This window comes from Tetrao urogallus (genome assembly GCF_951394365.1).
Source record: "Tetrao urogallus genome assembly, chromosome: 5".
In the NCBI taxonomy this organism is placed as follows: Eukaryota; Metazoa; Chordata; class Aves; order Galliformes; family Phasianidae; genus Tetrao; species Tetrao urogallus.
Window position 1 is genome coordinate 44,965,225 of NC_136818.1, and position 22,909 is coordinate 44,988,133.

General features: G+C 42.5%; 1 protein-coding gene across 1 annotated transcript in view; it reads right to left on the minus strand.

The window, feature by feature from the left end:
* Window positions 1-7,624: 7,624 nt before the first annotated feature.
* The window catches only part of ZSWIM8 (zinc finger SWIM-type containing 8), a gene marked incomplete at both ends in the record, with an annotated part of 60,489 nt that continues 45,204 nt past the window's right edge, over window positions 7,625-22,909 (minus strand). Inside the window, 14 exons of the mRNA XM_079535290.1 lie at window positions 7,625-7,828; window positions 9,019-9,197; window positions 10,127-10,246; window positions 11,562-11,735; window positions 13,479-13,647; window positions 14,239-14,721; window positions 15,012-15,235; window positions 15,675-15,964; window positions 16,155-16,377; window positions 17,048-17,200; window positions 18,264-18,495; window positions 19,780-19,904; window positions 20,827-20,925; window positions 21,477-21,660. Coding sequence (XP_079391416.1) covers window positions 7,625-7,828; window positions 9,019-9,197; window positions 10,127-10,246; window positions 11,562-11,735; window positions 13,479-13,647; window positions 14,239-14,721; window positions 15,012-15,235; window positions 15,675-15,964; window positions 16,155-16,377; window positions 17,048-17,200; window positions 18,264-18,495; window positions 19,780-19,904; window positions 20,827-20,925; window positions 21,477-21,660 — 2,859 coding nt within the window. The remainder of the gene's footprint in view (window positions 7,829-9,018; window positions 9,198-10,126; window positions 10,247-11,561; window positions 11,736-13,478; window positions 13,648-14,238; window positions 14,722-15,011; window positions 15,236-15,674; window positions 15,965-16,154; window positions 16,378-17,047; window positions 17,201-18,263; window positions 18,496-19,779; window positions 19,905-20,826; window positions 20,926-21,476; window positions 21,661-22,909) is intronic.

The window sequence follows — 22,909 nt, forward strand, 5'->3', positions numbered from 1 at the left end:
AGGAAATCCTCCATCATGGTTGTACATTTTCTGTTGCTGAGCCATGGGCTTCTGAAGTTGTGTGGGCTGTTGTCCCTCCCTCCTGGGCACAGATGGACCTGTCTTGCTGCAGTTCCAGAGAGGGATAGGATCCATGTGAACACAGGTTATGGAAATTTCTACAACTGTCACAAGCTCCTTTTCACCTACCAGTGGAGAAAAGTTGCTTCAACCAAGCTTTTCCATTGAGCCTTAGGTATTGTGTATTTCCAATTGAATGGTGCATTTACCGTTGTATGTAAATGTATATAGTATGCAATATAGTATTTTATTTCATGTGCCCTTGGAAAGGGTTATTTTGTGCAGCCAAAAAAAAAAGGACAAAGACTAGAAACCCCTCTCTCAGTCCTGTTAGAGAGAAGAGCCCAACTTCCTGCACTGGATCATGTATAGCATCATTCACATTGAATGATAATGAAGAAATTCCTGGCTCTCAAAACTGAGCACAAGTGTCTGAATAAAGGCTAGAAGTAGTAGTAAGTGGATTCAATAAATGTACTACTTATTTTTCTTCCTTGTGATGATTTGGAGTGATGTCGTGGATCGTAAGCTGGTAGAAAGATAAAGAAAAACCCTGGAAAACATATTCCGGTTCTTACAGCTGATATTTGAGAGGGCAACAAAAGTGTTTGCTTTAATTATAATGGAAATGTCCTTTTGCAGCTGTAACAGTGTAGTAAAAATGTCTTTCTTGGTATGTGCAACTGGAGGCTCACAGAAGCCAGTACAGCACAGAGAACCTGTGGTCGGATACTCACCCTTATTGGGTTGCACCTAGTGATGAATTTTGAGCTATTTCCAGCTACTGCAGTAACTCCCAGCTGCTGTGCTGCAGCAATAGAGCTTTGCTCTGTCCTTGCTGTCCAGATGTGCAGCCATTGCATGGCCTTGGCCAGCAGCCCACGAGTAATCTGTGATAACACAGAACCTTACATTCAAGACAGAGCAAAACATGATTTAAATAGTCACAGTTGTGGCAGAATTATAAAATAGCCTTTCACCTCTCACTTTACCAAGCACTTCAGAAACAAACATAGCATCAGCGAAACAGGTATTTTTTACATACTGCCATACTGGGAAGAGCCCAGGACCAATGGTACTGCTGCCCTATTACACACAGATCTTCCTTCCTTCTCTTAATTCATTACAGGTTCTCTCTTACACATTTACCTCAGAGCTGTGATAAATATTCAAGTAGATGGATTCAAACACTGGAAAAAAAAAAAGTCAAGATACTAGGAACAAAGTTAGAAGGGACTTACTAAACGTCAGGGCTGTCAACTGACAATAGTCCTTCAATCAAGGCAGCAAAGAGCAGCTCCGTGTTCTCATTATTTGTCCTTCCATCCCCACTGATTTCTTTGTTGCTGTGCTGGCTTTTTACTGCTTACAGCAATGGAGAAACAAATCACCTGCTATGTCTAGACCATGTCAAATGTATGATGTCCTTACCTGATGTAGCCAGATACACTGATTACTTGGTCCTGACACAGTCACTTACTTGCTACTGACCCTTACAGCTCATTTTGACAGTGGAACTGAGTTGCAAATAAACCTCATCTTCTTGCCTCACTATTTAGTAAGGAAGAACTTGACAGCAAGTAGTTAGTTTTCAAGACAAGGAAAATGTTAAGCATAAGACATTATCTGAAAATTATTTTGTAATGTATTAACATTTTCTTTTTTTGGCATAGGAAACTGAGTCATCAGAAAGGTATCAGAAGGGCCCGTGACTTTAATAGAAGCCAGATCAGGTCACTTCAGAAATGGAAGTGTGTATAGCAGGTGAGAACTGTGAAAACAAATGTTAAGAAACAAATAAAAAAATAAATATAAGTAAAAAGCAAGCCAGCAGAGTATACATGCCAATCTAAACAAAGAAAGGTCAGCAACATGAAGCCAAAACTTTTACTCACTCACAACCTCAGAAATTCAATCAATTAGAAAGATGCTTACTACTTGGCTTTCTAATTTGTACAGGGAGTACAGGGAACTGGTAAGAACATGTGTAGAAGGATAGAAGACTTTTAAAGGCTCTGGGAGAATTTCTCTGTAAGTAGCATCATAGCTCAAGTCTACATAAAATCTGATCCCTCTGATGACAGTACTGCAAAAGCATGGTCTTGGCAGAAGTGTACAGACAGTGGAAGTCAGAAAGAAACACAAGAGTGTGTTAAGAGTGTATTAATGTAATGAGCACCTTGATCAAATATACCACTACTACTGTTTTTCAGCAGTTTTACATATGCAGTTGAGAAGAGACTCCTTTCATTCCTTGCTGATAATTTTGCTGTAGCAATAATAATATGGCAAGAAAAGTAATGACAAACCAACCTGAACGGGACTGTGGTCGCTCATCCCTTTGCTGACTCCTGACTTCCACTGCCCATCAGGGAGTAAGCCACCGCGTGAGCGTGATCTAACAAGCACAAGCTAAGAAGAAAAGCTCCATTCACTGGATATGGAGTTGTTGCTGTACCCCCCTCCAGTTATTAGGACTTCAGCTATTGTTTATTTCTGTCCCCTTCTTTCTTACTGCCTTCTGGAATTTAAAAAAAAAAGAAAAAAGAAAAAAAAAGAAAAAAAAAAGAAAAAACCCTCCACCCATAAACATTAAGAATTGTTAATTTTACTCTCATCTTTGAAAAAGACCTTACAATTTTGTGGCAAAACCAACAATGTATCCCTGACACTTTAATCTCCAGTGCTCTAGTGGAATACATAGAAATAATTTATTGATCTATTCAATCTGTTTTTAGCTTTGAAGAGCATTTTCCTTCCAAGATTCAAATCCTCCTCATTGCCATCCATATCACTTTATTGACATCTCTAGTCTCTCCAAAATGCTTGCAAACCACATGTCTGTAATTCTGACACTGCATTAGCAGGCTGAAATCCAGCTCGAGTTTACTTTGCAGCAACAACAAAGGATCATAAATCAGACTGTTCTCAGAACCCTGCCAAGCCAAGTATTGGAAAAGGTGCACATCAGGATTTATAGCAATGTGTTGACAGTAAGGTTTGCACAACTGCTGCCCATACAGCCCCAGCATTCCTAACAATTATGTACTCCCAGTTGACTTAAACAAGACAAACTGAAGTATGAAATAAGAGAAAGTTATGGAAGACCAATCCAACTCTGCAAATTACTATATATAATAGATTTTAATGCATTGCTAGCATTTCTCCCCCCAATTCCTTAATAGTTCATCATGTCCTTAGTGGCAACAGAGTAATTGTGCAGTGCAGACTGTACAGCATTAAGTAATTACTCTATAACTGCAAACAGGCAACATCAACAAGAAAACAATTGCTTACAAGCACAGACACTGTTGTTATACCAACAATTAACAATATACAGCAGTGGAGTTACCTTGTGACAGCTCACAAAGCTTGTATTTGGCAGTTAGCCCTGAGAAAAAGCTTTAACTCATGGTAGGCTCAAACTGAAACCCTAGCACAGAATATCCCCAGACTGCACTCGCAGTTCTCACAGAGTAATGATGCTCTTTGACAGGAGCTATTGACCACCCTGCCCCCAAGCAAAATGTGAGCAGGAAGTAGAATGAAGATCAAAATCCACTTTTAAATTGTGCTGAGGAGTGAGAGGAGAGGTAGTAAACAAAAATGGTAATATTAAGAAAGACTCCCTGTTGTTATTTTACCATAATCACATCATATGAAGCTCTAATTAGGGCACAGATAAAAACCAAAAAATTCTAAATAAACTGTTAATTAAGAGCAGTTCATTCTATCACTAGGGATGGATTAAAAGCAAAGTCATACAGCAGCTGTAGTCATAAAAAATATGTATATATTTTAATAGTTAAGTTCTGCTACCCTAACTTGCATTTTTAATTTTTCAGTTCAGATTTATAAAAAAAAAAAAAAGTCATCAATACTGTTGTAGTCATCGACACCTTTTTGTGATATATCTCCCAAGTGCACCCTGGAAACATCATTTTAACACTGTGCCATTTTTTGGATTCCTGGACAAGTAAAACAAAACCAAGAAACAACCAAAGTCTTATAGAAAACTACTTCTCTACTACTTAGAAAAACATTTATGTCACATTTCAGCTAACTTATTTATACGAGGATGTATTAAATTTCACAGACACAGACCTTGCTTACTCCATTTCTGCTCACGCTGCTCTTGCAAAACTCTTCAATGCCCTCTAGCACTATGTAGCAGTGGCCAAGCCAGTTCTAAATGCGCTAAGCTTGATTAAAAACCAAACTCCCACCACCAAAAAAATGCAAACAGTTCAGGTTCAGTGTGCCCCTACAAGGGTGTTTCTCTCAGGGTTTTCTCAGAGAAGGAAAATATATATCCCAAATAAATACTAATGAGGGTAAACAAACATTAGAAAGAAACACACTTTTCAGCTAACTCTAGCCCTAGCTGTTAGGCTCGTTATTCATCAGATGACAATTCTCATGGTTCTCTGGCTGGAAAGATGCTGAAGTCCAAAGGCAGATAATGTCCTTCTGTCTCATAGTCCTGGAAAGGACTTCCAAAAGGAAAACCTTCACAGGCAAGAAAGATGGTTGTAGGTGAATATGTCCTACATATTTCCCTATGGAGGGGAGAAGCAAAGCAGGCCCTCACAGAGGCTGATGTGCCCGATTTTTACAGAAAAAGGCTGCATCTGTATCAAGAGATGCGTTCCAAGCAGTGACTAAAGCTTTTATTTTATCCACTGCATAAGAGCTAAATCAAACCATTCCTCCTGATGACCCAAATAGCCAAGAATCCAGATGTTATTTTGGCACATTTATCAACTTCACTAAAGATATGACCACCTCTACAGACTGAGAAACTATGCAGGAATCAAAAGATTAAGTTTAAATACACTGCTGTCCTAGAAACAGCTTTATTTATAAGACCACATATATACAAGTGGAAAAGATACTAAATGGCCATTAACTTCTTCAGGGAAGAAACATATTTCCTGTGGTCACATGAGGAAATAAATGTAGCAAGTCAGAGAAAATCACTGTGAATACAGAACACATGAAGAAGTACAATCTATAGATCTGAGTACTTTCCCCATGTCTGGAACAGTGACAAAACTGAGACAGCTGCACAGGATTTTAATTTTTCTAACTTATGGTAAACTAATGCTTCTTTGATCACCATCATCTCTTATAAAAGAAAGATTACCTCAAGCACCTTCCAGGCACATAGCAGGAAAAAACATACCCTTTCTCACTCTTTCTGTCCTTGTTCAGATATATTTCCATGGCTCAGGAACAACAAGAGATTAATGGATCCAGAGATCCCAGATATAGAAACGTTCTGATCGGTCTGAATAAACTATAAGGCAGCCCCTCCACACAGCTCCCTGAGTGCTCTAGTTTTCAGAGGTAAGACTGGAAACTTGCAAAACTACTGACCTGTGCCTCAGACCACTGAGCTGCTTGTTCAGTTGACATCAGTCTGAGGTGAGATTCCTTGGTTCTTCCTCTGATTGGGCCCCACAGCTGCTAAAGACAACTCATACAGGGTCTGTTCTGGTATTGAAAACATTCAGCTTTCTCGCCCATTTCCCTCTGCTTCTTTCCTTCTAGAAGACGCTCTCTCCTCTACCCTTAATTGTTCTCCATAAACAACGGAAAGGAAAAGATTAAACTTCATTAGAAAACACTCATTTTTTCCTACAAACTCCTTTCCCAGCCCTGAACATATGAGCACTAAAGGGCACAAAGTGCTCTAGGAAGGCCAGAGGTGAGGCCTGGACTTCTCAATAACAGGCAGCTCACAACCAATCCAGAGTTAACTTAAAATCACATAACTTCACACATTCTTACGCACTGGCATTTATAATTAGCACGTAACCAGAGAGCAGAACACGTGGTGGAGGTATACAAAGGGCTGCAAGGAGAACTTTAAATAGTTCCTGTTGCACAGTCAGAACTAAGAGAAACTTAGTGATGCTCCTTGGCCTGTGCAGCACACAGAAGTCAGACCGAAGGAGTATGCTCATCTACTTTGTCCTATGCTTTTGAGTTAATTTATTTCTTATGAACGTCACTGAAAATATTAAACAAACATACACTTTTAGCTTGCAAAAACTGAAACCTCCCTATTGTCATTGGCTAAACCCAAGTAAGTAACAAAATATATTACTATTGAGACATTAAGATTCTTAACATACATCAAACCTCTAATTATGGCATTAAAAAAAAAAAGAAGAAAATTTTGTGCTTGTATGCTTCCAGATGGCATTAGCCTTGTAAATTTCCTTGGTATAAAAATAAAAGCTTCCTAAAATTAATTTTCTGCAACATAAAAATCGGGTAGTCCAAACACCTCTCACAACTCACAGGACCAGACTGCACATCCTTTAGTAATTACATCAAGTGTGAGCAGCTCTGGTTTTGCACAAAGCTCTGGAAATCCAAAGAAATACATTATCACATGGTATCCCTTGTGCTTTCCAAAGCACAAGAGGAACCCGGTGGCCAGCATAAGCGTAAAAACTGCACTGGGATGCCCCAGGCTTTCCACCAGCTCTGCTCACACCCATCAGCCATCCAGTCAGTGCAGTCCTCAGCCCCTGTAGAGGTATGACATCCACAGAGCACAACCAGACAAGAAACTTCTGGATCACTGCTTGTACAAAAGCTCTGGCCCCCTACCTCGTGCTAGCTGCTATTTCCCAGTGAGCCTTAGACTATCTACAGCACTCACAGGAGCTCCCACTGACACACGGCTGGCCAGTTCCATCAGAATGTCAACATCATAGCAGAGAGAAGAGAGAGGCAGTCTAAGAAAACGAGTGTTTAATCAGGAAACGAGAAGAGACAAGGGATAAGAAACTGATTACAGGAGAGTAATACCCCAGCCAAAAGAAACATGATTGTACAACTCCGAACGACCAGGATCAAAACGTCCTAAGAGCCAGCAGTGTCCAACGAGGGACACTTGAGAAAGAGCCCAAGCACTTCTGGCAGTCACCAGGCAGCTCCAGGCAGTCTTGGACCTTGCCCAAGCTCCAGCCTCTGCCCTCAGCAGCTGCTGCAGAAATCTGCAGAGGTGGCCCTGGCCCTGCTACTCCAGTCTCAGCTTCTCTCAGCAGGAAGATGCTGAAAGGAATGAAGGGAGCACTGACTGTGCACAGCAGTCCCAGCTTCTCCCGACAGGAGATGGTATGTGGAGTAAGAGAAGCCCATACATTAAAAAAAAGTTTACATATTTATAAATGCCAAAATAAATATTTAAGACAGACTCCCCCACCCCTCAAACACATGCGCAATCACCCTGCAACTGCTCGCAGGACAGTCTCCAGGGGCTCAGGGAAAAAAGCAGTGACTACACCACAGGGCAGCCAGCTCGACTTCCTTCTCATTTCCTGATGCTTCTGAAGCCCACAGCTCACTGGGAAGGTGAAGGAAGAGCGAGCGAAGCAGGGCACCAACACGCAATAGTGCTGGAGAGGAATGTCATGGTATAAATACATCAGATCAGTGGTTTCCAGCAAGTTAAAACTAAAATAAAAAAAAGACACCAGAAGGAAGGATGGTGTAAATGGAACTACAACTACGCAGAGCAAAGGGTTGTGTGGAGCTCCACCTGCTGTCACGGTGAGAAGGTGGTCATTTCCAGAGAGACCCTTTGCCACAGATCCTTTGTCTGCTTGCCGCGCTTCAGGTTCTGGAGAATATCATTAAACTGCATCATGCCCACAGGAGTCAGGCAGAAGGCGCTTCTGGCGCTGCGAATGGCATTCACAAAATCATCGTAGTCAGCTGGAGCGAGGTGGATCAGCCGGTAATGGATGTACTGGATGGAAACAGGAAAAAAGCCTTCAGGTATTTTGCTCACCATCTTCATGCTGGTGAGAAACCCTTCTGGCAGGACTCGAGCTTCAGTAGTGATACATCACGTGATTCTGCTGCCCCAGGAGAGGTCCCAGGATTCAGAGGCACGGACAGAGGACAGCTCAAAAAGCAGGCCCAGGCAACTGCCAGTATCTGCAGGTGTTCTCTCCATTGTGAACACCAGACAGCAGCATAGCACAGAGCAAAAGGGTCACCAGAGCCCTTCTCTATCAAGCACCAGCATCAAACCCTCGCACTGTTCATTCTGCAGGTTGTACACAGGGACCCAGCATGTTCATGGACATCATCTTCACTAAGGGGTATGGTGGGAGTAAGACCTGCACTGAGTTGCTACAACATATCTCTAGGGCTGGCACACTTCTCTTCCCATCAGTACTTCCCTCAACTAAGGCCCCAAACCTAAAAGTCCAGACTTCAAGAAATCTGTTTCTCTCGTGGAGCTCCAAAAAACAGCTCAAATAAAGAAGCTGTCATTTCCCAGAATCATACAAGTGATGGGACAGTTAACCCAACCTGGACAGTATGTTTACAGAATCACCCTTTTGGTCACTTATTCAAGAGCAGCACTCAAGGGGTATCCTGCTTATACTGTTCTAAGAAACAGGCAGTTGGCTCACAGAAACACACCTGTCCTGTTTTCAATAAATCCTGAGACATCTCATCTGTATTGGGTGACCAAGCCACTCCCACTATAAATGCCAGCACTGACACATTAACCAGTCGTGTAAAGACTTTGTTACGAGGCAGAGAGGGACTACAAATAAGAAGAAAATAAAAAGGCCAGAAAGACAGGTGGACAAATGGCTTGAAAACATAGCAAAGAAACAGTACAGAAGTTAAAAGCATGGGTTAACATTTAGAGTGAGGAAGAAAGAGGATAGGGACCACAAAACATTTCCATCCTGTATAGTGAGCACCAGAGGCAAGAGGTCTTAGAAGAATGAGCACAATGCAGTCTTTTGTATGCAGCCTTCACGCAGGCAGGCAACGCCTATCCCACATCCCTTGTGCATCAGGCAATGGACCAGTTCAGTTTGTGATATTAAAGGCTCTTCCCCTCTCTACACATGCACATACAGGCAATACCTACAGGGCAGGCAATGGCAGGCAGGAAGACACACCACGTGTTACCTGCAAGTAGACCTGCTGGCACCTCTGCACCAGCTGGTGGAAGGCTGGGGTGCGCAGATGGTTGTGCACATGTGCAGGGTTGAGCCTCTGTAGAGCTTCCATGATGATATCCTGAAGCACAAAAGGGTTCAGCACTCCCTTGGCTGCACCGACACAAAACTGATGCACATAGTTTACACCTGCACAGGAGGAAGTCAGAACAACAGCATTAAGGTGAAAGACATTCAAGAAATTAGGTGTCTTCCAGGAAGAACTTGGACTTACAGCATCTTTCTCTCAGTGTTACATATCCTCCAGCTTTGGGAAGAGTCCAGCAAACTTACAAGGACAAGCAGTTATTCTGACAAATTCATCAAGTCTGAGGAGAGACTAGGTACTACCTCAGTCAGTGATATTTCCTGTTCACCTGTCTTTAAAAGGGATATGAAAGAAAACTGATGGGACAGGGAAACTACAGAGATGAGAATACACCACACCTCCTCCCACTGCTTCCTGCCTGCTCATCTAGGAAGCAGCTGCAGCCCCAGCACCTATGTCTTCTGGATACTGGAAGGAAATTAAGGCTTCCCCGCCACGGTGGAGCTCTGCTAGCAGTAGCAGAAGTCATGCCACCAGGTAGGCTGTTTGCAGAGTTGTTTTTAAGCTCTTGCCACTGGTGAAAGAACTGAAAAATGAGATGACAAAAAAGACTCAAGATCAAAGTGTAACTAAAAGAAAACAGAACAAAAAAACCCAAACACTTGGTGGTCTGAGCACCTATTCCTATAAAAGGTCTTTGTAGAAAGAATAAACACACACAAAGAAGAAAGAAATATTTACAAACTAGTGGAAAGGAAAAAAGTTACTATTACAGAATGGAAGGTCTGAGCTCTGTCCAATCCCATGCACTTTAAGTGCCTTAAAATTCAACAGCTTAGAGAGCCCAGAAACGGAACAACTGCCTGGATGAAAGAGCAGCAGGGATCTTTCGAAAAACTCTCAGAAATGAGATCAGGAACCAGACCCACCCAGGCTTTGAAGTTTCACTCTTTGAAGAGCTTTCCCCCCACCCTCCATATTCCAAATCCCAGAAAGTGGATTTCTGCTGCAGCACTGCTCTGAGCCTTACCTAGCTTTGCAGCCAATCCAAGGAGCCATTTTACATCCTCTGTATAGGGTGGACTGCGGGAGAAGTTGTTGGGATGATCGCTCTGAGTTCTTCGGCCAAGCATCTCCAGAGCCAGCATCCCTGTAAGAGAGGGGCAGCCAGAGTCAAGCAGCACTTCTGCCCTGTAGTATTTCATTCACCTCAACACTACCTCATTGGCCCACCTTTCAACGGCAGAAAATTGCCTAACTGCAAACTCCACAGAGAAACAAAAGGCCCATGTCGGAGGCTGTCACCAAAGGAAGCAGCTGGATCTGCTCCAGACTGGGAAATCTGTACAGCCATCACATGCCACTAGAGCTGCATAGAGACACTGCTAGATCTACAGCAGGATCAAATCCCAAAGATAAAAAATGTCCTGAAAAAAAAAACAGCTTCAAATTTTGCAAGCGAGGCTACCTAAATCAAACTACTTAGCTGCAAAGACAACAGGCCAACAGCAAGCAGCAGTAGCATCAATTTGCAGACTTTTCCCTAATTTCACTAGCAGCTCTTCAAACAAATTCTCCAATTTAAACAGTTTTAAAATACTAACTGGAGCTATGTAATGTAAAAAGTCTCTTTTGATCTTCCTGACCCTCTTCCTTCATCTTCCTGTCTGTTTTTCAAGCTATCAAAATGCCTTCCATGGCTTACTACTTACCCCTGTGATGCTTCCTATGAACATCTGCACCCCTTCCTGACTGGACAAGTTACTTTCTTCTCTAGCTTTAACAAAAAAACTCAGGCAATCTCCATGCAGTCTTCAGTTTCTTGCCGTTTCTCTTCCTTTGTTGCCCTGCAATGGCTCCTCTGATTTTAGCAGGGCCCCTCCTCCCTCTCCAAGTACCTGCTTTGTTGGGCTCTCACTATATACAAATAGCTTACTGCAGCATGTGCTCAAGCACAGACACCAGGACTGACATTCTTACACAATGGTAATTTCAGGCACAGACTCTCCTCTTAACTAGTGTAACTGAAAAAGGAATACTAATTACACACACACACTTCTTGTCAGTCTTCAACAGCCTGGTGGAAGAGGCACAGGGAACATGCCTCTGTGCATGTGAAGACTTAACTGGTATTGTTAAAAGAGATGTGCCTGCGCCACCCACGAGCAGCAGGAACTAAACTTCTTCTCAAAGACACCTCCACAGAGTTCTATCCAGACTCCTCCAAAAAACATTAGTCAAAGGGCAAGCCTCTTTCCAATAGTAACCCACTTAACTTTACCTTTTAGTCCCATAGCTCTCAACATTTCAACCACTATTTAAGACCATGAATTGGCTTTGCCCATGTAGCTAGGATACCATCCTCCTCAACAAGTGCAGCAGCAAGTTGCCTAACAGTAAAAACCTGTAGCCCTGCCCTGAATCCTTCTCCAGGGGGCTGCAGAAACCCACTTGGCCATCCTTACCAACTTGGTATGCGGAGTGGAGGTAGTGCAAACCCTGGGGGCTCACAGGCTGACTGTGCTGCTCATCCTCAGCGGGAAACCCCCCTGTAACAAGGGAGTTGGGCTGTGAGGACAGAGATGTCAAGGAAGCCCCTTGAATCGCTGGGAACGTTGATCCTGCATGGACACTTCCTACTGAAAAGAAAGCAAAACAGCAGCATTAGGACTCACCAACCAAAGCCTAAGAGAAGTTTTCTTTGGGCTCGCATATTGTTCTCTTACCCTAAGTAAAACAATACAAAAACCAAAAAACACAGACTTGCAAGTAAAATACAATGAGCTAAAAATGTCTCAAAAAATTGTTTTGTTTGCAAGCAGGACCTAAGCAAGTTGATTAGATGCTTGCCCATCTCTTCTGCTGTATACCATGGATATGCACATGACATGTGTTTCACACGTTAAATACATGTATTGACTCAGAAGTCTTTGCAGTTACTAAATGATGTCTGGTTCTGATTTCTTATTCATGTATGTGAATGTGCCCATCAACATCTGGTGAGAAACTGCTGAGAAAACAAATCACCCAACAGGAACAATATTTTCTCACAGGAAGTCCAACGTTGCAAGGTTCCTCCAGCTCTAAGTTATGACACCATCAAGATACTATGTGGGAAGAGAGTTACTAGAGGCTAGCTGCCAGTTGACCCTCATGAAGAACTTCTCTCTTGGCAGCAGGTATCTACAGTAAAAACTGCAAGGAAACTTCAGAAGATTCTCTCCCCTTCAGACACTGAACAATACAGACAAATTTAAGGAAAATTACAGAAAAATCCATTACATTATGTCACATAAGCTTGTAAATTTTGACAGCAGTTAAAATTAAGTCACTAAGCTGTATTCTGACAAGGGACTCAAGTTAATCTTTGCTTCTCAAGAAATGCATGGAGAGGATTTTTTTTTTTTATTATTATTTTTAAATGTTTCCTAGTGAATAGTTGTATATCTGAGAACAATACGCCTCCCAGGACAGATCTGTCTAACCTCCTCAGCCAAGGAGACACAAAGTGCCAAACGACCCACAAAGTGGGGAAAATCCATGCTACATTTGACATTTGGCCAAGGAGAACAACCCACAAGAATGAACTGAATTGTTGCCAAAGCTCAGTTGTCACCATGTGGCTATGTTCTTCAGGAACAGCAAGACACTATTTTAAGAACTGAAAGTAGAAGTTTCTGAAAGCCTTAAACAATGGCAACTGGAAAGGGTGGGGTTGTTTTTTCCTTTTGTTATTTTAAATGCTCTAGCATGAATTAACAGTTTAGTTAAGAACTCAGTCAGCATCAGCAATTCCAATGCTGCATGCTGCTTGAAGGGTCTTCACCACCGTTCTAGCCCCAGCACAACATGTAAGCACTCATTCAGACCACCATTGACGCGATTCCGCCACAGCATCCGCCCTCCCTACAGAAGTTCTACATTTCAGGTACTGGATGCCTCCAGCTTCTTAGGGTGGGAAAAATATCCATCAGTGCTACTGTCTTCTCCTTGCACGCTCTCCCAAAAGAATCACAAGTCTGCTCAAGATCGTTTGTGCTCATCTTGTCCTAAGGAATGGACACTGACGACTAAAACTTCAAGTAAGTTAGAGGTCAGAAGACCAGGAGGTCCATGGAATTGAAGTCTGAGAGTTGAAAATAATCTCAATGCTGTACATTTATCCAGACATCAATTAAAGCTCCACTAGGTAAATAAGGCCTCGTTACAAATCTCAGTACCACTGAGCAGGCACATCTTTAGGCAGTGGTGGATTTGGTCAGAGTTCAGGGCAAGAACCCTTGTCCCAAGTGATGTAGGTAAGGAGCAGGGCTTGTAGGAGTACAGCTAGGAGACACAGTAGCAAACGTACGCTACGCACAATGCAGGGCTGTAACACTTACTCGCTACATTGGAAGACAGTGACAGTCCAGTTTCACTGTGGTAGGGATGCACTGCTATCTGTGTCATGGATGGGACTGGCACACCAGGGAACGACACTGCAGTAGCTGCCAACGATGGTGTTGTTACCGAATAGGGGTACTGCGCTCCTATGAATGCTGGATGGACACTCTAAAATAGACAACAAATAACGGTCATGCCTACCGTATCTCACCATTTCCAAATCCGAAATATGATGCCCCCACACTAGGCTCAAAAGCAGCGGAAGTCCAATTACAAAGAGGAAGCATAGCAAGAAGCAGCGCAGTAACTATTTTGCACCACATGACTACTACAACTGCTTGTTCCTCCTCCATTTAAATCTGATTACTTTGCACTAAAACATTCCAAGAACTTTCACAAATAGAGGCTAAAATAACATTTAATTTTCCCTTTGTACTTTCTATTTAGTTTCAAGATAACAAAGCTTCTGTCAGAGCGTGTGTTCTGAAAAACTACAGTGTAATAAAAATTAAAACCTACTAATATCTTTCATATTCTTTCAAGACTTTACATGCACCTACAGAAGGCTCTTCATCAGACGAGAAGCTGAGCTGGAGAGCCAAAGCAGGCATCGCAAACCAGTAAGTGAATACATACGCCAATCTCAAAACACAGCCAAACAGCTAGGGAGAGCCCCACGCCCCCCCCAGCTAGACATACTCCCTCTGGAAGCAGTTAAACAAAATTTCTGTAAATGAGTGAGCTGCAGGCAAGACTCACCTGTGGGTACGCTGAGCCAGGCACTGGGAAGACAGCTGGACGTGGCATGTGCTGGATAGTGTGTCCAATATACTGGGGATTACAGGGAATGTGAGTCTGAAGGGTGGTGTAAGGGTGGAGGCCCTGCGTGTGTGTATGCGCCATTGCCGGTCCTGCCATCGTATGCTGCTGGTACATGGTTGACCCCATAGAGATTACTGGCATGACCGTTGCTGCTGCGGTTACTGCAGCTGCCACTGTTACGGTGGTTGGCTCAGTGGTCACCCGGTTGTCTGTCAACCCACGTGCTGCTTCTGACGCAGCCCGTGCACCACCGGCACTGCAGCCAGTGGCACCTTCTCTCTGGGCTGGAGTCCCACCAACGATCTGTTCATAAAGCCAGTACCACTGGTGAGCTACTTCAAAGAGAACTTCTGGGTAAACGCCACCTCCCTTGGCTGCCTCTTCTACTGCCATACAGGCCTTTTCCAGCATCAGATTGTCCTGAAGGCAGAGGAGAAAAAAACAAACAAACAAGTGACTAATGAAGAAACAGGAACACAAGAACACAAATTACAACAGGAGAAAAGTTATAAGGCACTCTAAAATGAACGAAGCTATTTGGGAGCAGCTAGATCACAACTGTGCAGCAGAATAGCCAGAGCTATTCACAAAAGACAAACCTACAGAACTGAGACTAAGGGCTGTTCTGTAGCAGACAGGTGCCAATCCCATAAGTAACAGTATGTCCCTGATGCTGGAAACCAGCCTGTTAGCCCCCATTCAACACTCACCTGTTCCTTGCACTGCACCAGAGCCCTCTGGATCTCATTTGGATTCAGGGCATGGGCGTGGGGCAGGCAGCTGAGTGCCAGTTCAGCAGCTGCCCGCACCATGTTGGAGTCTCTGGCCCGCGAGGCTCTGTCTGCCAATGATGCCACCTCTGGGGGGGTCAGATGTCCATCCCAACACTCCACTAAGATGTTCAGGGCTGCGCTACCAATCTCCATGGCCTGCCCTAAGAGTAAAAGAGAAGACTCTCACACTACTGACCATGCCCACAGAAGTTCCTGCCAGCTTTCCCTCAACAGGGGGTGCACTCATCACTTTCTTCAGTTATGCAACAGAGTACTGTTGCTCACCTTAGGCTGCAAATCAAACAAAATGCTCTTCTTCCCAAAACACAGAACAGGGAAGAGCCCTTGATAAGGAAGCAGTGAGTGAAGGTATCAGTATTAAAATGAAGCTAAAGATGTATGCGAGGCAGTGAGATGAACTTGAAAGAGTCTAAGGCTCTTCAGAACTGAAACAAAACTGCACAAGTCACTAGTGCTTAGCCTGTGCTGCTGCTATCTGTGCTTTACATGGCTGCCACAGCATCATCAGCTTTGGGAATTAGCTCACCCCCTGCCCTTTTCTGCCCCAAAGCCAGCCTCCCAATTACGTTCTGCTGTAACCTGTGATCCAGGAGACATGGGAGGAGTAAGTTCGAGAGAGCCAGTTGGGAGACACAAAATTGTGCAGCCCTAGTGCATACAGCCCAATCTCAAAGGCGCAGAGGTGAAGGTTGCGGTGTGGTCCCTGGTGTCCACCACTGGAGGAAGGGTGGGTGAAGATGGAGGTACTGCTGTTTCCACCTGCTTTGATAAGGACTGTCTTGGCCAATTCAAAGTAGAAGTGGGCAGCTGCCTCTGAAGGCTGGTTCGGGACATGAGGAGCATGGCTTTCCAGCCGCCTCCCTTTATACCTAAAGAAAACAAGAGAAAATTTTCAGAGAGCAATGGTACTCCAAGTTCTCTAACTCAGGTGCAAAGTTCTTATCTTTAGGGTCCACAGAAAACAAAGAAACTCTCTCAGGAAAGTATTTCCTAATGCACACATGCTAGTTTTCCGACATCAGGGAAGGCTGCCTCTCCGCATCATGTACTATTCATTACCTGCCAACTTCCACAGTTTTTGCACGGGCTCCCCCACTGGCTCTCCTACTGCCACTGGAAGAGGAAGATCCCAGTGAATCACTTGAAGAACTACTGATGCTGTCGCTGTCTTGTCCTCGGCCCCAAGATGTTGCTGCCCATCCCCCACGTAGGGGACGCCGACTGAGTGTTGGAGAACTGTCAGAGGTAGTTTCAGGAGCACTGCTGTCAATACTAGCCATGCCTACAACACCAGAGCACATACAGTAATGTCAACAGGTGCACCTCACGCATCACTGACAGTTATGTCAGTGAGAGTTTAACACTGCAAACTGGATGAGAAGAAATCAGTTTGGCCACAGATATCACTTTGAAGTTCTTGGATTAAAATGCAGAAAAGTCTGAGAACAGTGTTTCTTCATTTTCCCCTTAACACCGTATCTCAGCCACTCTCTCCACCTGCTAAGCTTTACGGCAGAATATAACAACAAGATGCAAATATACAAACAAACTTAAGATCTATAGATGCCCTCCTGGTGCAGGCTGCACAGTTTATACAAAGGTTTTCCATAACCTGAAGAGAAGTGCGTCAGGCAGCAGCTCCCCTAAATTTGTTTCTAGACCCAGGAGCACAGTGCTCTGCTCCCTGAAAACAACAAATATTCTATTCCAGATATCTAGTCCATTACCCAGAATATAGCTGCTGTGAGAAATGCATGCACATGGTAAACTGCAATTCATTAGAGGCTGGGGAGGAAATCTGTGGATCAAAACCTTTTTTTCCATGCCAAACAACTCAAAGATAATCAACTGCTCCTGTAGTATAGGAAAGGCTGACAAGCAGAATGAAAGAGCAAGGGAACAATTGAAATCTCAGCACGGTACCCAGCACAGCACTAGGTGTTAGTTACTACCTGTGTGTTTCTTCTTCTGCCTGACAGGTGAACCCCAACATCTTCCGTTGTATCCACCTCGGTTTCCAAGGGCCAGACGACTGGGGACCTTTCCTTCCTGTTTCAAGACAGTGGATTCCCCAGCTGGCTCACAGGGGGACCTCTGAGAGCTCTCTGCATAAACAGGACAGTGACAAGCTAATTATTACAATTTCTTTCTGCATCTTTAAAATTATTAAAAGATGCAAGATTTTTAGAAATTTGGGTGTATTTATGAGCAGGATTATCTCAATTTTTTCTGCATTAAGCATTTCATCAGATAGTAGGCTAAAAACACTGAAACTTAACACAAAATTTGTAAAATTTGCTGCAACTGTGCAAATTTACAGTAAAAATGCTCCAGCAACCCTAACTTTATTGTATTTATCCTCAGCTACAACTCATCTCTATGGGAAGGATTAAGTGAGCATCCACTCTCCTGCACGTAATGCTTGTAACCGAAGTGCAAGCACAGTGTATGGGAACTGCTGAGTCACGGCCTGAACCTCTGATTGATCACCTGAGGCGAGCCATGAGTCAGCCAGAGGAGCACAGGTGAAGGCAATTCAGCTGTGCTGCTGGAAGGAGTGGAGCCAGGCTCCACCCCTCCTAGACCTATTTAAGAGCTGGCTACCAGTGGGGAAGGGTCTTGTCTGGAGATCTGCTCTGCTGGAGTTTTCTAAATGAGCCCAGGATATGGGTAAGCTTTATATCTATTCTCTTTGTTATCATAATCTGCTTTGCCAAACTATCTTGTTTATTTTGTAATTATAACATCTTAATATTCATTGATTATACACACAGCTAGAAGAAAATCATACCATTCATCTCTAATGATCTTCAGCAATTTTATTTATCTTGCATGAATGCATCTGACTCAGTTTGTAACTTTTTGAACACTGCACCTCTGATATAAGCCTAAAAGATGGAATCATAGTGATTTTACAGTAACTGGCTAACAGAGCTGGCTCAAGACAGGGAAGCCTGAAAATTAGCTTGAATTTCTAAGCAACAACAACGTGTACAGAAATGGATTCAAGCAAACAACGGAGGAAATAACATTCCAGTAACCACCAAGAAACCAGGTGGTGATATAAATCATTCTGACTACTATTCAACACAGATGTGAATTTATGGTTTAGGTTTTATGTGGATGACCAAAGGGTTTCAGGCATAACCTTTATAAATCATCTCTTACCTTGTGAACTCTTCTCCACAAAAGTCTCAGGACTGCTCTGAACTGCTGGGCTTACACCAGCTTGCTGAGCAACTGAAGTCCCTGGAAGCTGCTGGATGGCTGCAGTGGACTGGGCAGCATGTTTGGAAGGAGACTTTTGGTTTGCTACTGTAGGCTTGCTGGAAGAGTAGAAGGAGCTCAGAGTCTGTGGCTTATGAGTCTGACTCTCTCTGTCCAGAAGTTTGTCTAAAATCTTTAACAGAAAGAAAAAAATTATATAAAAAAGCTTTTCAGATGGATAAGAGAACAGGCATTATACTAATAAATAGTGGGAAAGTACCACATCATTTCTTGGAAGACTATAAACTCCACTCAACTGGAGAAAAAAAGAGAATGCTTTTCCAGTAAAAGGAGCAGCACTTCCTCACACAGAAGATCAGCTAGGCACAGTTGAGAGCCATATGGCCTGCACTGCAACAGTTCATTTGTACTCAGTAATATCCCCATTTTCACTTCAAAAAAGCCACTGCCTGCACTTGAAAAACACCTAAACTGACATTACAGAAGCAGTTCTGCCACATCAAGGACAGAACAGAGGATTCTACATTTAGTGTCTGTCATTATATGTTCTTAAGTTGAAGTCATTAAATTTCCATGCTCAACATCCAAAACACCTGTCACACAATTACTAAGAAACTGGCAAAGCCACTTCAAACTTTCAGACATTAGAGAAAGTGCCTCCCACCAACGCACAATAACAACACCTTCTTCACTTTATTTATTACAGAACTGGGGAACAAAGCTTGACCACATTATTTTTTTGTGTTTGTCCAATTCTACTCTTTGTTCTATACATGGAATGAACATCACACGTCTGATAGAGCACTTATTTTTAGACGACTGATATCATAACCTCCCTGTTCACCCTCGTTGCTGAGAAGAGTATAACAAAAAAGCTTCAGCTTTAGGTGAGAGAAATACATTAACAGTATTCTTAATGGGAGAAGTGCTTCTGAATAAGAACGATAAATAAAAACTTTCTTGAAGCTTCAATGATTTTTGATAAGTTTTTTCCTCTAAGTCATGAAGGGGGAGCAGAGTTGTACCCTCTTTTGCATGGGCCAGTAAGGCACAGTGGATTGAACTTGTGTATAGAATGAGAGATTAAAAAGAAAACAAAATGCTGCAGCAAAACAGAACTAATCCCCATATAACAGATACAGAGCATACTGGAAACCCCTGGGACAGAAACCTTGTTTTAGCAGCCAAGTGAAAGTCTAAGCTACAGTCAGAAAGCATCTCTCAACTAGAGCTTAAGAAACCTTTGGTAGGAGCGCCTCTTCCAGGACAACGCATACTGTGCAGTCAGATTTTGCCTCAGTAAGAGAATATAAAAACTAACCATGTGCTTGCAAATCATCAGTGCACAACACAGTGACTTATGCTCACTGGGAAAACTCTGCAATCCATCAAAACACAGTCACACAGTCACGGTTTACTCTGCATCTCTATGTCCCCTTTTAAAGGGGAGGCTCACCTTCTTCAGCTTCGATTGATCATCCTTGTAGGTAATCATCAGAGCTAGTGCCAGATCTCCTTTCTCCCTTCGAGTGCCTTCACACAGCAGAGGATGTTCTGCTTCACTGACAGTTGTCTTCATGCCTACAGGCCAGAAAAGAGAGGGATGAAAAGGCAAGTGAGCCCATGGGACTACACTGCATCCTTAGCAACATACATATGAAGAACAACTTTTCCCATTTTTCTGTTAACTTCAGAAATAGGTCATGAATAAACAGGAGTGACCGTATGCCCCCAGAATACCAAGCACAGTACAACTGTCAGAGCAATATGATCAGAACATGCCATAGAGAAGAGGCCAGACACGTCCACAACTTCATCTTGAAATAAATTTTTCCAGTTCCTGCAGATGCTACAGAGCCAGCATTTCTGCTCCATACAGAACTCATCTTTGTCCTTTCAGAGATAAGGCAACAGAGGACCAGTCTTGTTTAACCCATTCTATTCCTAATTTTGCATGCAGCTTTATAACAGGCATACATTACTACCAACAGAATAAGCGTAACTACTGCTTTGTCACTGAAGCTGTTATAAATGAGAGGTAGGAATCCAATATTCTAAGATCTTGAATTACATGATACTGCTTAAGAATAATTCTGCTAGTCTTTCACCATCATTGTCTAATCTCTTCTGAATGATTGCCTCTTTTTTTTCCTCTGAAACTGCTCATCTTCATTAAAGCAATACATCTTCCATCACAAGAGATCAAAAAGAAAACTAAGATACCATTACTACTTTAATGGTACATCCAGTTCCTGCCCCATATTACCCTTCCTTTTTCTTTTTTTTTTTTTTTTTTTTTTTTTTACAGCTTTCCCAAGGCACCTCAACCTGGCATGCAGAATCTTTCTGCATCTAGTTCTGACAAACCATGCAAACACTTTCATTTTTGTACCAAATTGGAACAAGCTATTTTTTACCTTTTACCACCCAAAATAAGGGAGAAGATGCAGAACACAGATAAGAAAAGCTTTTTCTTGTAAAAAAAAAAAAAAAAAATTCTTACCAAGAGCAGCAACAGCTGCTTCAAAACCAAGCTCTTCATCTCCAGGCATTTCATTATTCCAATTGCGACTTGGAGGTCTACAGCCTGTAGGAGAAACCACTGAAAGAAGACAAGAGAATTAGTGCTCAGCTTTCAGAACTAGGATCTCAGGGTAGCAGCTGTTTCTGAGAGCTTTCTAAATTTGCAGAGCTTCCCATGCTCCTATTCCTAATCTTTGTATCAGTTTCAAGACAATACCTTGTTTTTCTTCTCTTTTTCTCCCTCTAAACTCAGAAGGCTCCTTAACCAGGCAGGAACATCACCAAGTCATCTAATCTCAGAATGTTGGTTTCTTTTTTTAAATCCTGCACTTATATTATCTTCCACTGAATATAGCCATCATAATAGCAGAAAAGTCAATCATTTTAACCATTTTAAAAAAGCAGCAAGCACTGCTGGAATATGGTAAGTTTTCAGTTGCTTCTGAATGTAAAAAGAAAAAGAGAGAATTTATATCTCTGGAGCAACATGGAAGCAAGAGCAAGAAACAGTGTGGGAAGAATCAAGATTAAGTTATTATATATCCAGTAGACATTTTCTGTTTGAAAACCCCTCAAGACCTGGAATCTCAAAAGATTCCCTTTGCACATTCAAGCCAATGTAGACAGTACCTGGAGTGCACAGGACATCAAATATAAAGCTAGCCAACATGAGAGGCAGGACAGGACGATAATCACACAATGTTCCTTCTCGCAGTTCTTCAGCTCTTCCTCGAATAGTATTCATCTCATTAGTGACCAAGGGAATCTTCTTCAAGAGGGCTGCAATCTCAGACTCCTGATATGCCAGCTTCACCTGGCAGTAACCACAAGGGAACAGAACTGTCATCAGCACCATTTTTCCCTGTACATACGTTGAAAGTATGGCAATAGTTTTTATTGGTCCATCACGTTACAGCAGTTTTTAGCACCCAATTCTTTCCACAGTGAACACACATCACAGAATTATCATGGAATGGCTTAGGTTGTACGGAACCTTAAATCTTCAAACCTAGTTCCAACCCCTCCACCCTGGGGAGGCTTGCCAACCACCAGATCAGATTTTCAAGTTTAATATACATCTTGACCCACATTTATACACAGCCTCCTTTTTCACTCAAATTATCACTCTTGAGCTATCAAAGGAACAGCAGGAGAAGCGTTTGACTAGATAAGCCACTATAGAAGTGATGACACGTACAAAAAAAAGGATGCTAAGCTAAGAAGTACACTCATTAGACACAAGAGGGATTGAGTAGAGAATAACAGCACAGGGTGGCAGCAAGTACAGCATACCAGGGTGAAGACCTACGTTTTAATACTCTATGCAATTTCTGCATTCGTTCTATTTTGAAAATTTGAAAGTGATTGTTTTCTCTGAAACAGCATAGGTAGCTTGTGACTGCCAATCTCACACTTAATCTTGTAATCAGACTGTAAGAAGTACAGATAATTAGTGTAACAAGTGTACTTGGTGAATTACTAGCAATAATAGACATCTCCAGGGAATGCTCAACACTGCATTCAAAGCAATGCGGCTGTAAATCAAAGACAAGGTCTTAACTGAGTACTTCTCTTTTCTAAACAGGAAGCCTAGTAGTAATTAGGCAGTGTCCAAAACTATGTATCTGCAGTGTGCACAGGAGCATATGCCAACAAATGCAATGTCACAAAGAGCAACAATTTTCAATCATGAAAGAACTGTAGCAGTACACCCTAAGAAATATATTTCAAACTATTTCATCAATGCAAGTATAGACAATTCAGTTTACAAATGGTTGTTTTTTTCCTCCTAAATTGTCCAAGCAAACTGGAAACATACTTAAGATAACAAGAAGTAAACTGCTGCATTTAAAATAAAATACTCATAAAATATGCCGTTCTCATTTAAACACTTTCAAGACTCTACCTTCACACGAACTCATAGGCCTTTTGGCAAGGATGTCTGGTCGTCATTTCAGTGAAGGACAACCCCAAATGAAATGGTATTTCTAATCAAATTTCTGGTAAATCAACACATGCTTGGGATTTGTGGACAGCCCATTTTGTCTCAGTATAAACAATTT